Below are 16,873 nucleotides of genomic sequence, written 5' to 3' on the forward strand. Positions count from 1 at the left end.
CTTAACTTAAGTTTGTGTCTCTATGTTGTCTCTACCTGTGTTTCTGCCTCTGTGTCTACGTGTATGTGGCTTGTTTCTCTCCACAGTCCCTGTGGGCATGCTAATCTGACTTCTGTGCCCCCTTCCCCCCCCTCACCACGCTGCATCGGCATGTGCGGTGGCTTCCAGTCCATGTGGCTTGTTTCCCTCCACAGTCCCTGTGGGCATGCTCTGACTTCTGCATGTACGGTGGCTCCCAGTACATCTAATTTGTATTCCTTTGTTCTGTCTCCAACCCCTCCCTCCCCTCTATTTAAGGCTTCAACACAGAAGCATTGTTTCACTCTGTCCCATGTGTGTGTCTCTCTCTGTGTGTCTCTGTGCTGGCTCTCTCTGCTTGAATGTCTGTATATGTGTCTGTGATCTGTACTCTATCACTCTTAACCTATAATTTAGCAATCTTTGAAATAACGTAATCAGCCACACCATGCGTTGTGTTTTGACCGACCCTCTGTGTTGCATTATATTGTTTCCAAATTTTACTAAATCTTGTTCAATTTGATGTGCTTCTCTAGCTCTCTGTGTTTCCTCTCTCTCTTAAATTTAGCTCTTCTATACCTGATGATGATTGCTTGCGTTGCAATCGTAACGTCGTATGCTATTATGTAATTTTATTATTTCTTATTTCTATGTGACTTTACCGAAAAAAACAAAGAGTAATCCTGCAGTCACGAAAGCTCCAAATCAAGTTCTCCTGCTTTGATAGGTAAACTCCTTTGTCAAGGCTCTCCACGCCTCTCACCGAGCTTAAAAGACGCTACGAATCTTAACAGCGTTCATTCAAGCTCTGTCGTCCCGACAGTTCTGTTCTTTCACCTGAAGAAGGCCACTTGTGTTGTGGCCGAAACGTCGTGAGAATTTTATTGTCTTATTTTATTTTATTATTTTATTCTCATTCTACGTGACTTTACCGAAAGAACCAAACAATATATTTTGATTGCATATTTATTGGTGAAAAAGCATATTTTTGCATAACGATGAACAGCAATTCTCCACGATATACTGCAAGACCTGACATTGAACAAAGCACAGGGTGCACTGAATACCAGAGGCATATTTTAGTTCGGCCAAATTCTGGCCTTTTTTTTTTACTCGGCATTTGCCAAACTGTCCAGAGTAAATAGCTTGGAAGCAGGGTAATGTATGTAATACTTGTGCATGTGAAATCACGAAATCAGCAGGTATAAGTGCACAAACGTATATTTTGCAAGCACTTTGGGGCGCTGCATGGTAATGCTGTGCAAGTTCCCACATGTTTTGTGCTTTCTCTTTGTCGAAGCACTTTCCCAATACCTTTCTCCTGCCATCTCTCCGTCATATATCTCATCCGAGTACATCTCTCACCACATATCATTGTCCCTCTTCGATGTCATCTAAATGCAGCTATTTAATACCTCTCATCTCACTATATGTCTCATATCTATTATCCAATCTCACATATCTGTCTCTTGCCTACATCTCTCGTATAGGTTACATTGTGTATCTCTCTCGCAGTGTCACAATTTCTCATATCACTGCCGCTTCCATCTGTTCTGTCTTTATGATTATGTCTTCTACCTCGAATCAGTCTTCTCTCTCATCTCACTAATTTCATCTCTCGTACAAAAAAAACATTTTACAATTGACATCCATCTCCAGCCACGTAGCTAATTATTAATAATAATTAAAATATATAAACTCAAACAGACACGTCAAGAACACCAAACTAATAGGAAAAATAATGAGGTGACCTTTTGGGCAATGGCCCTTCTTCATCACGCGTAGATAGGCCAATTTGTGAAGTGCAAATTCACAAATTGCCGCCTATTGTATATATTTATTTTAAGGCGGCAGTGTTTAAGATGAATGCGTTGAGTTTTCTGTGATGTGCTTATTCACCACTCCCAACATAGATTGCTTTAAAATAAAAAATATCACAATGCTGAAACTTACCCAACAGAATGTTAAATAAAGAGCAGGAAGGGACATTTGATGAGCACTGTAGTGGAGAGGCAGAGCCATCAGGTGATTGGCTCTGGCTCACCATCTGTGAAGCTTCAAGAAATTAACAGAAAACAGATTTGTCAATCAGAAAACTCATGCAGTGACACTGAACAACTCATCACATAAAGATATGTTATTAAACAAATATTACACAAAGTGAACTATTCTATATGTATATTTTAATTTGCATGAACATCAATGTGATACGTACAGTTGAACACAGTTTAACGTATTACACAAAAGTAACAACATTTATTTTGCAGAATTGGTAGCTTTATAAATAAAGTTTTTACAGATTTTAAAGAATCATTACATACATACTCAACTTAAAAAAGGACAAAATCACAATGCAAACACTCCAGCTGACTGATGCCCTTAACGCTAAAACCTCGCACCCACTTCGTCAGATGTGCAGACTAATGTACCAGTCAAGGAGATATTCTCACGCCTCGTCTTCATCTCCTGCAGCTTGTCTGCCATAGACTTGACCCTGTCCAGGACTGGTGAGCGAGTCACCCTGGAGCTGAACACTGGCTGGCCCTCACCATCAAACGCCAAGATGAGGCAATCGGGGCCTGTCAATAACAATGCAGACACCAGTTCTCGCTCTTCAGCTTACGACGGGGTAAGTCATTGCCGTTACATATTTACAGTGCTTAAATCATGTTACTTCGTGTCATGAACATTTATAACAGACTTAAGAAGTTAAATGCACTTGTACGGTTTGTTTTCACAGTAAAACACTCATATCTAAAACATTCACTTTGATGAACAAAAATGTTATCAAATTATATGTTTAATTGCATGCATAATAATGTCATATTTATAACGTGCATAAAATTGGTCGAGTGAGTTGCGACATGCTGAATTATCTGGGGTATGTTATCAAAGCCTTTAACGCCATGCATAGTTTATCCTACGAGCAATTAACACCATGTAAATATGAATGAAAAAACACATGGATGCATTTACAAAGATAACATGAAGTTTATTTTTTCTAGAGCATTAAAGTAAATCCTGTAACCAAAGTGTAGTATTACCATACAAGTTGGAAGCTCCATATTGTTTTGGTTAAAAAATTAAGTCTTAAACCATAGCAACCTTTAAGAAACATTAACACAACCGAATTTGGCATAATATATAGTCATAAGCATCACAACAGGTGTTCGTTAAAAGTTGGCAACTGTAAAAAGCAATGCTGTAGAATGCAACCAGAGTAAAGCTTGTAAGTAATTTAAAAGTATGCTCTGCATGAAATTTACTCTTCCAAAATCTTACCGAGCTAAACAACAGTAGGCAAGTGGTTGCTCTACTGAAATAGTGGCCCTCACCATAGGAACGTGAAATATATACCAATGGCTTCAACCCACAAATGAAGATAGAGATTCAGCTACTAAAACAAACCGGGTTGGAAAGGTGACGCCGTGGTTAGCACATTGCACTATGAATCTGGCGACCTGAGATTTATTCGCAGCCAAGGATAACATTAGTGGCAAATGATTGAACTGGTCCCGGGTCCCCTTCACCAGCCCTACTGAAACATATAGTGAGGTATGGCCAAACAAATCTCATGACCAACACCGTTTAAATGTGTAGTGACATGGAATGGGTCACTACGGCATGTGGCGCTGGCTGCTGGCAAGAAGAGGCTCGGCTGCCATAGCAACCCTGTCGGCCAGCAGGTGAGGGGGTAAGCAGGAGGAAGGGATGTGGGGAGAAAGTGACGGAGGGGGTACGGGAGAAAGCCCAGAAACCTTCTAGGAGGTTCTAGAAGGGGGCGTAGCCAGGGGAGAGCGAAGCTGCGCTGGGGGGATAAAAGGGGAACCCGGAGAGGACTCGGGACCGTTGTTGGAGTGGACCCCTGGAGCTCGTCAAGTCTTAGTCATCGTCTTCAACACCGTCTCTACCCTCGTCTTCAGCGTTGTGGGTCAGGCAGCCTGTTGCTGTCCTGACCCGATTAAAGTATTCCCTGTGCCTGCGAAGGCTATAAATAAACAGAGTGCCTCCTCCTATGGTGTCTCTCTAGTGCATGACTACGAATGTATAAAAAATCAAATGGAGGTTCATGGCTCACCCACAGTAGCCGTTTTCTGGTTATCCAGTTGCTGCGTCAGTTTTTCGAGCTTCTTCTGCAGCCGCTTGTCCCTGCTGCCCTCGTCCTCCAGGTCATACACACACAGAGGCCGGCGCCAGCGACGCTGCCAGGATAAACAGGGAAAGGGACATTTGCGTTGTCGCTTAGCACACGCTCTGCACTCGTGCACTCCCACTTTATCTCATGTCATCGTGAGTTTGTGTGTCTCACCTGGTGGCACTGTGATAGGGTGCCTGACTCTTCATTAGAATGTCTTGATTCGGGGATCATCTCCGCCCATTACGCCAAGTTAAATAAAACTGGCACAGGTTGTCCTTTGAATATATTTATTCCTGTCGTAAAAATTCTAACCAATGAATGAGGGCCAAAAAAATTATCACCACCCCATGTCTGTTTAATCAAAGGGACACCAACCGATTTGCAATTATTTGTAAGTTTTATCAAGTTAGTTGTATATAATGTCAAGCTGTGAACATTTCCATTCATATAAAATATACACCAAAAGAGAATTCTTTTAAAGGACTTATTTGTATGAGAATGTTGGACGTGAACATGCCAAAAGTTGTCAACTGGAGTTTGCGCTTGCTAATTTACATTGGCACAAATAATTTCCCAAAATAAAGAGATAATTGTGCGTACCTTTTTATTACAGTAGTTGGGAGTTGTTCTTGGGTCACAGCGCACTGGATATAGTGCTTCGTCCAAGCACTTTTGGCTCTTGAGGCAGCTATGAAAGGTATATTATTTAAAGCATTTCATGCAATTTTAAGCAAATTAATAAAGCACCCCTTTGGGTATTGTTCATTACAACTATACAAATATTATGCCATTGATAAGGCTTCCGCTTAAACATATAACATTGGCAATAAACATACAAGATACCAAACGATTCGTTTTATAATATAAGTGAATCATTTGACAATTTTCCAGATGATCACACTAAAAAAAACTCCCTATGCAGGAAACAAATCACAATGAGGGCCAATAATCTTTCATGAACAGATGTTGCACCACAGAAAAGGAGGCGGTTATCAGGTCTCAAAGTCCCACGTGGAGAAACGCTGGTCTGCAAAATTTTATATCTGAAAGTATGCAATGGGCTCTCCCTTTGGAAGATACAATGATGGACAGAAGTAAATTATTTCTCTAGGCTCCAACATCCTCGAGGGGCAGAATCTTTCAGCAGATTTTAATACTTAATGAGCTAAGGTTGAGGAGAATCATATGCCCCGTGTATGTAGGATATGTTATAACATTTGGACATAATTCCTGAGGAGTGCAATTACTCTTTGACTCATAGTCAAATATTGATTTGTTCATTACAACACAATTGCTGTAAAAGATGAGAACTTTGGAGATTATAATTTGGGAATTTTGTTTTATTTGGATTCATATAGTCTAAATGCAGCCGTATCTCAAGACACTATAAAACAGAGACATGCGCAGAGGGCCATGTGCATGTAGTAGACCTTGTAGTGTGTATAAAAGTGCACACGACAGTACATTGCTAGTCTGTCAGGGTATATGCACTATCTATAAGTGACTCGAAACACTCGCTTGGGAGTGCCGTGATTGTACTGTGAATGCGTGTGTGCTGCTGTGCTCAGTTTGTGCCTCACTTGTCTACCCAGAGCACAGACACGAGCTTCACCCCGGTGCTCATCGCCTTGCTCCACGTGCTCTCAAGTCCATCCTTGAAGATGACGTGCGTGACATTTTTTGTAAACTTTCTGGACACCTGAGGAATTCGAAATGTGCATGGAAAAGTAAACCTGAAATGTGGCCAAAACCCATTCTCCTGAAGTGAAGTTACAAAACCTGAGTGACTCACTGCTCACAAAGTTTAAAATCTTATCAAATGAGCCAGTATTACTGATTTGAAGCTTTCGTTACTGCAGGAATCCATACTCTTTAGTTCTTTCGGTAAAGTCACGTCGGTAGAAAAATTATAATAGATCACGACGTTTCGATCTTCAGGTGAAGACGGTTGCTTGTGTGGCGATCGAAACGTCGTGATTGATATTAATCAATATAAACAGCCTCCAAGAACAAAAGTCAGTTTTATAAAATGTGCTATGTATATTAACCAAAGTCAAATATACTTGACAATGGATGTAGCTTTTTACATCTGTATTTAACAGGAACATGTTTTTACAGACCAATGAAGTATCAACATCAATTGTTTCTGGCACTAAATGGACTATTATGAGCATTATTAGAAGAATCCTAATACAGTGTATTCCAAATATGGTCATTAAAACTTATGCTGTTTTTATCACATACTGAAAAACAACAGCCTTTTGTTAAGAAAGCAACAAATGACAAGACATGTAATGTTATTCACCAATCAGGAAGATTAAATACTATTATTTTTTTAAACATTGTCACACAAAATTCCTCGATAATATTCCCTAAAGGTTGAAAATATGCTGTACTAACAACTCACCAATAAGTAAAAATTGTCCAAGTGTAATGCACCATTTACAATCTGTTATAAACCTGTAATTTTCTGCCTAAAGCTTCCCTTAACACATTAGGGTAATCATGTTACAGATTAGCATCTCGTTTATTTAGTATTGCAATTAACAAGTTAATGACAATAGCCATCGACGTCGTTGCTCCAGGCTGTGGAGCATATATAATGATCAGCTAATGCAGACAATATTAGATTCCTTATATATAGTTGTCTAGTTGTGTCCTTTCAGAAATTATTTTCTTTTGTTCAGCAAACATGTTATACACGACTTTTGTTCTGCTATATTTTTCTTGAGCACAAACTTGCAGATCTCTTTGTTAAGTTCTTCAGTAAATTTCTACAGTTCATTTACATTAGTCGTTATAATGACCATGTTGCCAGCATATCTTTTTTATCACACGGTATTTATTGGGGATGTTTGACACAGAATTATGCATGTGTTCATTGGAAGTAGTTTTAGATTTATTTATACAGGAGTTTTAGTCCATACTTTAGTGTGGCGAAGACAAAGTCTTTGTTTGATTAAAATTCGATCATTTGAGCAACTTTGTTATATACAAAAGGGTAAGGTATCAAGCGTAATAGAAACGTGAACAAAAGGCAATGTGTATATTGAATATATCTATACACAAGCATATACTGCCACCTACAGGAAACAATTAGTAAACTCGTATAAGACACGTTTCACGTTATAAAGGAATTCACACCATTTTTCTCTAAGCATCTAAGACTTGAATCCTGTAATTCTTTACTCTCTTAATAATTTTATTCTGGCAACGAATATCAGTACGTATAGAGAAAAGTACATTTTTATATATTGTATCCATCTGCTTAGTTCTGTCACTGATTATAATCTACTGTACCAATAGCTGTGTAGTACCAAAATGCCTCAATGCAGTATATGTCGTTTGAAGCAGTTATATGAACTGTGCTACTGTGGTCAATACGATGCAAATACGCGGATGATACAGTACTTACTGTTGCTCCCATCATCAGCAATTGCTTACTGAAGGCCCACGTGTAGTTATCCTCATGGTTGCTGGACCAGACATCAACATAGGCCACAACATCTGTAAAAAAGTGAACATGGTTATAAGCAATCATGAGTAACCTTTCACATAATGGCTATTGCAATGCTAAGGTACAGATTTCAGAAAAAAATAAATGGCAGCACAAAAGACAATATCTCAGCAAATAAGGTAAACCATGCCTGGCTGTATTGCACGTAAAGTTTTCTATTCTCAACCAGAATTTCATTAGTTCAAATCCAGATTTGTGTGATGAATCAGCCCATCATCATCATGACTCCTTAGGGGTCGATAAAATTTACACCACTTTGTGCGAAGTCAACAGCCCGGAATGTGGAAATTCTACCACTAGCTTCGAGCTGTGTTGTATATGGCCCTTTTTCCACAATTAATATCGATAATAACATTTGCCGATATATATTTCAATAGTAACCGAAATAAATAAATAACACCGCTACAACAAGGAGCAGCACACAGCAGATGAAGATCGTAAAAAGGGCGTTTAAAAATAAATAAATATTAAACTCCGGGGCAAACAGAGGTTAACGACTATCTGAAAAATCCCCAGATTGCCAAAGAACAGTTCACAAATAAATACCCAGAATCACAGACACGGACACAGAGCCAGGGCAAACAAACATTATAACTGATATTTTTTTTCTTCACGGAAAAAGTAAAAGCTTGGCTATAAGAATAAGTCTGTATTAGTGGCTTTATTACTTATTTTATTTCACCCTTATTCAACTCACGAATTGTTTCTTATTGTATCTCCTGTCTACGTGACTTTACCAAGAGAACCAAAGTACATGAGTTCCTACAATCACGAAAGCTTAAGTCCAAACTAAGCTATATATCCAACCTCCGGATATCTTAAATAACTCGCGAATAAGCACCGACCCATGGCGACACGGACTGAGAACAAAGCTTAGCAAAGCACGGAATCATGGTGGTAACATCTAAATGGTACATTACAAATCTTGGTTAAACATAAACCAAATAATAATCACGAGATTAGACCTGGGGTAATTCAGTAGAGGTACAAGAAATAGGTCAAACACACAAAGACCAGATAAAGTATTCCATGAAATCAGAGCCTCCCGGCCGTCTTTGTCTTCCCGCAGCGCGGGAGAGGCAGAATGTAACACCCTTCGAGATCAAAAGGAGGAAGGGGGCGGGAAGGAATTTCTCTTGCCGAGCAGCGTCCAGGACGGCGAAAAACCGGACAGACAGCATTCGATTATGTTTAATTAACGGAAAGTCCAAGGAAAACTTGACAACAAGAATAAGCTGACATTATAGGAATAATCTTGGGAAACATAAACCAAAAATGATAATGATGCAGGGTTAAACCGAGAGCCAGCCAGAGAGAGAGAGAGACTCCCTGCCGTCTTTGTCTTCCAGCAGCAGGAAGACTCGCCCCTCCCTCCAGATTGTATAACGCAGACAAAGGGACGCCTTCGGGACAATTTGGAGCATCTGTTTTTTGATGGTTTATGGAAAGAGGAAGGCAACGAACAGAACCATGCCATAAATGACACACACACAGACACACATACGGACACACACACTCCAGACCATGACACACAGCTAAATCAAAAGGAGCTCCACCCCTTGTAAGAAGGCGGAGCCAGAAGGAGAAATTTTAACATAAAAGGAGGCCCGCGAGCATTGAAATCATCTCATTGGCCAGCGGAAGAAGACTGCGATCAACCTGGAGATCAACCCACCAACGCAGAAGAAGATTCTACAACTCGCCCAGAATGGCGAGACTTGTATCGTTCAGCCAGAGAGCGCGCAACCAGTGATCACCACGCCGACGGCGTACAACGGCGCCCGCTGCGAGCGGACGAGCTACTAGCGCCATCTACCGACGGATCATCGCATCTACAGCACCGTGTCAACTCGTCCACCTGCTGCGGGGCCGAACTCTGGTCGACCGCGTGAAAGAAGAAAAACCCCGCCATACGTATGACACTCTGCCCCTCACTGCCACCACATCACCAGGCGTCTGCTTGACGCAAATAATTGATTCCTAACACTGGCCCACTCAACCAATCCATATCACTCAAAACATACACGAATCATTAACAAGAAGCCTAATCCTCAAGTACGTGAACAATCAGTGGCCATGAAGGCATCGCGGCAGACCGAGTGATAACAATCCGTCGTTTATAAGTACATTATTTTTTTTCTTTCCTCCTTAATTCTTTTGTTTTGGGTTGTACTTCTAATCACATAAATTAGCAATAGATTCATCAATACGAATTAATCCTTGACACCTTCGCCACGGAGCTACGCCCACGGGGAAATATCGTGTTAAACTGGTTTCCTTATCATACAATCTTGTCCACGAATTAATTAATCTCCCGTGAGATAGCACGTCCCGCCGCACACCTTACTCCAAACCATTTCTTTAATTATACACTCTTGCCGATGAATCTATTGACGTATATTTGTGCCTTTGGAAATAATAATAGTTTGATTGCCTTTTCGTCTGAATATCGTTGCATAATATTAAGGACCTTTCACTCCTAATTGCCGTACCGGCTCGGGTTACTCTGCATAATAATCAAATGGTTCTACTACCCTGTTAACAATGTGACAAGAATTGCATTGAGGGTTGCATATGGATCAATGAATGAGCGCAGTACTGTGTGGCCAATTTCAAGTATACGAATTTGCATATTATAGTGTTAAGGTTTTTGTTTAAAATAACGTGCATGCATGTTTTAACGACTATTCCTAACACCAATTAAGCTCGCGTTATGCGGTGGAATTAATAATATGTGCAGTTGCCAAAGTGAAACAACGCAATCGTTGATGTTTACCGATGGTACTGTATTGATAATCCCAAGCCAGGAGTTGCATCTTCTAGAGTTAAGGCTTCGTTAGAAAATAAAATTGATTAACGCAGAAGTGGTTGCGTGTTTCTTTCCTGAATTTCGTGCTTAATAATCTTATTTAAAAGAACTGTATTCTGCGTTGAGATCTGAACTTGTAAACCTGACATAAACACACTAATACACTCAGTAAAGGTTAAAGCGATAATAATTGTATTACCGAGCGTTAATACGAAGTTAAACGAGTGAGTTACTCTGGCATGCTTGCATCACACTGGCATAACTTCATACGATTAATTGTATGATCCCAATTGATAATACGACTCTCGTCAGTGAGGCGGGGCCTAATTATCATAACGGCTTTCATTAGCATAATCAACCCACTCGCATAAATTAATACGATTATCTCCCGAATTTGCATATTGTTTGCGCATAATTACATCAATTAACATAATTTCGTATCATTACGCAATTTTCCAAATTTCATTTAATTTTTATTATTTTCATCAAAATTTTTACAACCGACATATACAACAGCTGCCCATATACATGAGTACTCTACTGCCACAATGTTCATGTCAGTATGGCAACATTGTGACTGATTTCATATTCTCTGGGCCTTTCGGTAAAGTCACGTAGAAAATAATAAAAAACTACAACTTTTTTTTCAGCCTGATGACGACCGCTTGCGTTGCGATCAAAACGTCGTAGTTTTGTTATTTTCCTTGAACCTATCTACGCGACTTTACCGAAAGACCCAAAGAATATGAATTCCTGCAGTCACGAAAGCTTTAAGTCAAGATGTGACTGGATTGTTTTTTACATATAATTGATTCATTCGTTGTGTCCATCTGACTAACTTAGATCATTGACGACCCATTGTGGGCATGGGCCCACACACGGTTTAGCAACAGTAGTGCTTAGATCATCAACTTCGCACCGCTGTTCTTCGGCGACACTAGAGCAGACGAGGCATCATCCGCTTTTCACCACATATGAAGACGTTAATGTTCTGGGCCTGGCTAAGATGGCCCCACTTGCTGAGGTTTGCTTTGTAGCAGCCGACACCAGTACAGAGACAGTTCAGATTCTTCTGACATGCAACATCTTTTTGTACAATATGGGAAACAAATTGCCCTCAGGTGGTTGCAGGTTTATGTAAATGTAACCTCTTGATGTGAACATTTATAATTCCTAAATTGTATTCCATGGCACAATACATTTGTTATTCTTGTTAATTACATTGGTAGACCAGTGTCATGCATGCTATATGCACAATTATTAACCAATATATCTAAAACCTTGCACTTGCTTGGCAAGTTATTTGTAATTTACAATCATTACAATAAATAATAATAGTATTGCAATACCTTTTAATAGATCAAAACACACGGTCTGGTTGTTTGGTTGGTGGCTTTGCTCTGCCAGCAGGTCTTCAGTAGCCAGGTCATCTTCAAATTCTTCAACACCATTGCTCTGCAGACATAAAAAAATGTAGATGACACTAAATCTTCACACCAAATTTGAATCTAAAATGCTGTGCAGCCTTGTTTGAATATAAACAATAAATGAAACCACTTTACCTGTGGCAGGCCCTTGTCCATAGCTCTCACCCAAAGGGACAGACTTTGGGCACATTACCAACCAGAATGCATCATTCCACACCTTGTCCTTTCCACTGGCTTTTGAGCTGCAAAATATGTTGACAACATACATGGAATGAGTGTAGACTCCACAGAGCATAAACATTTTGAGGGTACTTATTACATGTACAGTATTTGGTTATATTGATGGTGCAAAGGACTCATTAATTCACCATGATGGTGCTAAGGAACTCATTGGGCATTAATTTTATGGGAGTAATACCAATGATTAAGTAGTATTACTTCAATCCACTGCTGGATGAAAAGACTCCGCGCACGCAGTGCGGGTCGTGGGGGTTATTTGACTATACCTTACCATGCTGGTCAGTGCAGGTTGGTGAAAAGCAGGGCACATGGACTTGGAAGCATAGATTCTAGATTTAAAGCTTTCGTGACTGCTAGGATCCATACTCTTTGGTTCTATTGGGTAAAGTCACGTAAGTAAAAAAATAAAATAACAAAAATCACGACGTTTCGGCCACAACACAAGCGGCCTTCATCAGGTGAAGGGACGAGACTGTCTGGAGGACAGCGCTGGAGAGAAAAAAGCCACGCTCAGATCACGACCTTTAAGCTGTGTGAGAAGAAACAAAGCGCCTTGACAAAGGAATTAGCATGTAATTTAGCATTGAAATGGCTCATTGAAATAGTTAAGTTAAAGTATACACATCCGCAGAGGCACCCCTTGACAAAGGAATTAGCATAGAATTTAGCATTGAACTAGATAAGTGATTAGCTTGTAACTGGTCACAGAAATAGCTATGTTAAAGTCAGAGCATATACATTCAACGAGGCACCTAGTACAAATCAAACAGTAGCATTTAGCGAAACACAACCACGCTCAGACCTACGTGACTTTACCCAATAGAACCAAAGAGTTTGGAAGCATAGACTTTAAAGTACACAAATTGAGTTTGCAACACTGCCCTCTGCTGCCCACCACGGAGCCCTCGCTTTATGGACCGGTGGTTGCTCATCCAGAGCCATGTCCAGGTGTACACCTGCTTGGCTTCAGAGCTCCGCAATAATTTGATCATAGGCATCGCATCAATAATATGCACTCAAGCACTTTAGCAGCAAATACAAATCACGTATTAACGTGCACTTTAAAAATCATCGTATCCAGGGAGCATGTCTACCCCATTCAGCACAAGCAGAGCTCGTGAGAGCAGACCGGCAGCGACATATCTCACTTGTGACAACTGAAAAGCAACTGGCTACGTATTACAACTGAACGTCGAGTCTTGTAAATCCATTCGATGGTATCAGGAGTTGATATAACGGCTCTAAGTCCGGTTTAAAGCGGGCTTTGTTTAACCGGAACTCACGAGGCATTTCGCACGTCTGATCAGCACGGCTGGCTACGTGGTACGAAAGAAGTGCAACATACGTTCATCTCCTGTACTCAACCGTGTTGTATATTGAATGGGCAGTGGGTCGGTTGTGATAGGCACATTGCACCTTCGCTTTCACACACAGTAGGGCGACTTCACAGCGCGACACGAACTGTCGAGTCAATCCCGAGAGGCAACGATTCCCACCTATCGTGAGCAACAACCACAACAAGAAAGGGTGGCACTGACGTGAGCCACAATGGCTGTGCAACACCGTGCGCGTGTCCCCCCCGGGTGATTCTCACCACGATGTCACGACTGGACCAGTTTCTCCGAAGGCCGAGGCGGGTATCCGCCTGCGATTTTTTCTCCAGGCCCAGACAGAGGTCAGAGGGCAAGGGGGGGGCAGGGCAAGGTGGACAGGCCCGGGCTCGCCCGGGTTTCGCGCGGCTGCCGGCGAGGGTCCCCGGGATGGAGGCGAGCCACGCAGATCGCCCCTCCAACTCTCACTCCGCCATGCAGATTCTCTTCCACAACGCACTGAACCGTGCTGGGGGGTGTTTATAATTCGTACAGCTGATAGGAATGTGCCATTTCAAATTGTACCGCTGATTGAAGTGTTCCTATAAATCATAGTCAATATAAACACGTCTGTACAAATTATACTATTAATACGTTTTTTTAAATCCTACAGCTAATAGGAGTCTTTATAAATCATACAGCTAATAGTATTATATTCTTGAGTCTTTCGGTAAAGTCCGTTAGATATGTTCAAGGAAAATAACAAAGACCCTAGAATATGAATTCCTGCAGTCACGTGTCTTTACACACCCTACAAATAATAGTATATGCATTTACAAATCTTACAGCTAAAAGAAACGCCATACACTTAAACTGACGTGGAATGACCGCGTTTCCACATATCGTTCAAGTAATAAGTACTGTACATGAATGGTTACATTGTTGGAGTCACATTTGCAATTGTGATTTGTTAATGTGATCCGTACCTGTGCATCAATAGTTCAGTATTCAGGTGTAATCTTATTGAGGGACTAGTGTGTGGTGTTATCTTGGTGTGTTCCGAGACTGTTTTTGCTGCGGTAAATTAAAATTGGTGAAAAACGTATTCGTGATCGTGTCAAGGGCTCCTCAAAGTGGCATTACAATATCGTGATCTTAATATAGAACGCATGGGAAATGTGTTAAATGTTTGGATTGAGGACCAACCACACAAAAAAGTGCAATTGAGTGGTCGCGCGATACGTGCAAAAGCACTGCAGCTCTTCAAGCATACTATGCTCAACAAATTCCGGGCAGAAGGAAGCAATTCACCCAAGCCTGCCGCCAGTTGTCAAGCCAGCAAAGGCTGATTTGTACATTTAAAACGGCGTTATAACCTTAATAACGACAAGTTTGTTGTAGGCGAAGAGGCATCTATAGATCATCAAGCAGCGGAAAGACACCCAAAAGAGTTTAAAAAGTTAATCGAGGAGAAAGGCTATTTACCCGAGCAGGTTTTCAATGCAGATGAGATGGGATTATTTTGTAAGTGGATGCCATCCCGTAGCTTCCTCTCCAAACAAGAAACAATCTGCTCCCGGTTATAAGGCGGCCAGGAACCGAATCAACCTCTTGCTATGCGGCAACAGGAGATTGATTCATAAAGCCCCATGCTGATTTACCGATCGCTTAACCCTCGCGCCCTCAAAGTAAAGAGCAAGGATCAGCTGGCGATCCGGTAAGTAAGCGTGTGTGACTGCAAACTTTTTATTGACTGGATAACTAATCGCTTCGTTCATCAAGTCGAAAGATATCTGGCATCTAAGAATCTTGCATTTAAAGTTGTACTTATTTTAGATGATGTACCTGGCCACCCTGCAAGGCTACAGGCTGCCCACCCCAACGTGGAAGTTGTCTTCTTCCCTCCCAACACAACTTCGCTCCTACAGCCTATGGACCAAGGTCTCATAGCAATATTTAAGTCATACTACACCCGTCGTACATTCAAGAGGATCCTAGACCAGATGGAAAGCGACCTTTCTCTGGCAGTTACTGATTGCTCGAAGAGTATCAACATCCGTGACTGCATAAGTAATATAAAAGATTCGCGTGAACAGGTAAAGCCTACAACTTGGAATGCGTGTTGGAGGAAGTTTGGAGTTAAGTTGTGCATGACTTCGTGGGCTTCCCCTCGGTGGGTCAAGTTCAGAAAATAGTGAAACTAGCGCGTCCTGTTGGGGGCCAAGGCTTGGTGACATCCAGGCAAATGAAGTAGAGGAACTCCTTCAATCCCACCAAGACGAATTAACAGAGGAGTTGGATATGCTCACATGTGAGAGTGGCAATGAAGTGGATGACGAGGAAGATGTGACGGTGCCGAACCTACTAACCGCTAAGATGCTGGCAGAGATGCCGCAGATGAGCGAGGCCCTGGCTGACAAGATTTTTGAAATTGATCCATTCATGGAAAGAAGCATTACGTTTAAAATGATATTACAGGCTGCTATGGTGCCATTATAAAGAAACCGACAATGACCTGCAAAAAAAAACAAAGTCCACCATCACTAGCTGCTTTAAAAGGGTGGACAACACCACCGCTACTGCTGCAACCACCACGGCTGCCTGCCAGTCGGTCGTCACCCGACGAATCCACCAGCCCTGGGGTCGCCTTCCTCCAAGGATGTAAAACAACCGCTTTAGTTTTTTTATTTGGCATATATTGCATAGCAATTGTGAGGTCTTGTTGCTGGTTGCCGTGTACCTAACCCCATTATTTGTTAGAGAATACAGTACCGCGGTTTTGGCTATCGCAGCACTTTTCGAGAACGTACCGCACCGATATCCAAGGGGGGTCTCCTGTAAACATTTAAATACTGCACTTCGTCGTAATTACGACAGGGCTGTGAATGGAGACTTGGGGTGGTCTTCGTCCAGGATAGACATTAAGGCAGTAGCTATCAAACGTTTATGCGTAGGCGATGATAAAGAGGATCTGTGTCAATACAACATTCACATTATTATTCTTGCATTTGTTTCGATGCGAGGTTTGAAGTCGAGATGAGCATGGAGCCAGATGCCGAAATGCTTGTATATGGAAACATGTGGAACTGTTATATTCTTGGTTCTTTCGGTAAAGTCACGTTGAAGGGAAACAATAAAAAATATATAAAATATATAATTCTCACGACATTTCGACTGCAACACAGTCATCCTCAGGTGGTTTTCTCAACGTTGGTTTTCTCACCTGATGATGACTGTTGCAGTCGAAACGTCGTGAGAATTATATTGTTTTATATCTTTTTTATTATTTTATTGTTTCCCTTCAACGTGACTTTACCGAAAGAACCAAGAATATGAATCACTGCAGTCACGAAAGCTTTAAATAAAAAAATGTGGAACTGTTGTGCTGCAGAGTGGTTATGGACAACGTGCAAC

At 41.2% G+C, this 16,873-nt stretch overlaps 1 protein-coding gene across 5 annotated transcripts in view; it reads right to left on the reverse strand.

Annotated features, from left to right (window-relative positions):
* The window catches only part of MCPH1 (microcephalin 1), a 121,254-nt gene extending 107,075 nt beyond the window's left edge, over positions 1–14,179 (reverse strand). The window contains exons 1-9 of one of the 5 annotated variants that reach the window (XM_032969126.2): positions 13,744–14,179; positions 12,045–12,151; positions 11,832–11,937; positions 7,572–7,663; positions 5,737–5,855; positions 4,757–4,844; positions 4,097–4,220; positions 2,448–2,597; positions 1,972–2,073 (exon numbers count right to left, since the gene is read on the reverse strand). In XM_032969126.2, the coding sequence (XP_032825017.1) occupies positions 1,972–2,073; positions 2,448–2,597; positions 4,097–4,220; positions 4,757–4,844; positions 5,737–5,855; positions 7,572–7,663; positions 11,832–11,937; positions 12,045–12,065 (802 nt within the window). In that variant the 5' untranslated portion in view covers positions 12,066–12,151; positions 13,744–14,179. The other 4 variants (XM_076071978.1, XM_076071970.1, XM_032969142.2 and 1 more) reach the window with 4 other exon arrangements.
* Positions 14,180–16,873: the final 2,694 nt, after the last annotated feature.

Source organism: Petromyzon marinus, chromosome 3, assembly GCF_048934315.1.
Source record: "Petromyzon marinus isolate PM22_M1 ecotype Great Lakes invasive population chromosome 3, UKy_Petmar_22M1.pri1.0, whole genome shotgun sequence".
NCBI classification, from domain to species: domain Eukaryota; kingdom Metazoa; phylum Chordata; class Hyperoartia; order Petromyzontiformes; family Petromyzontidae; genus Petromyzon; species Petromyzon marinus.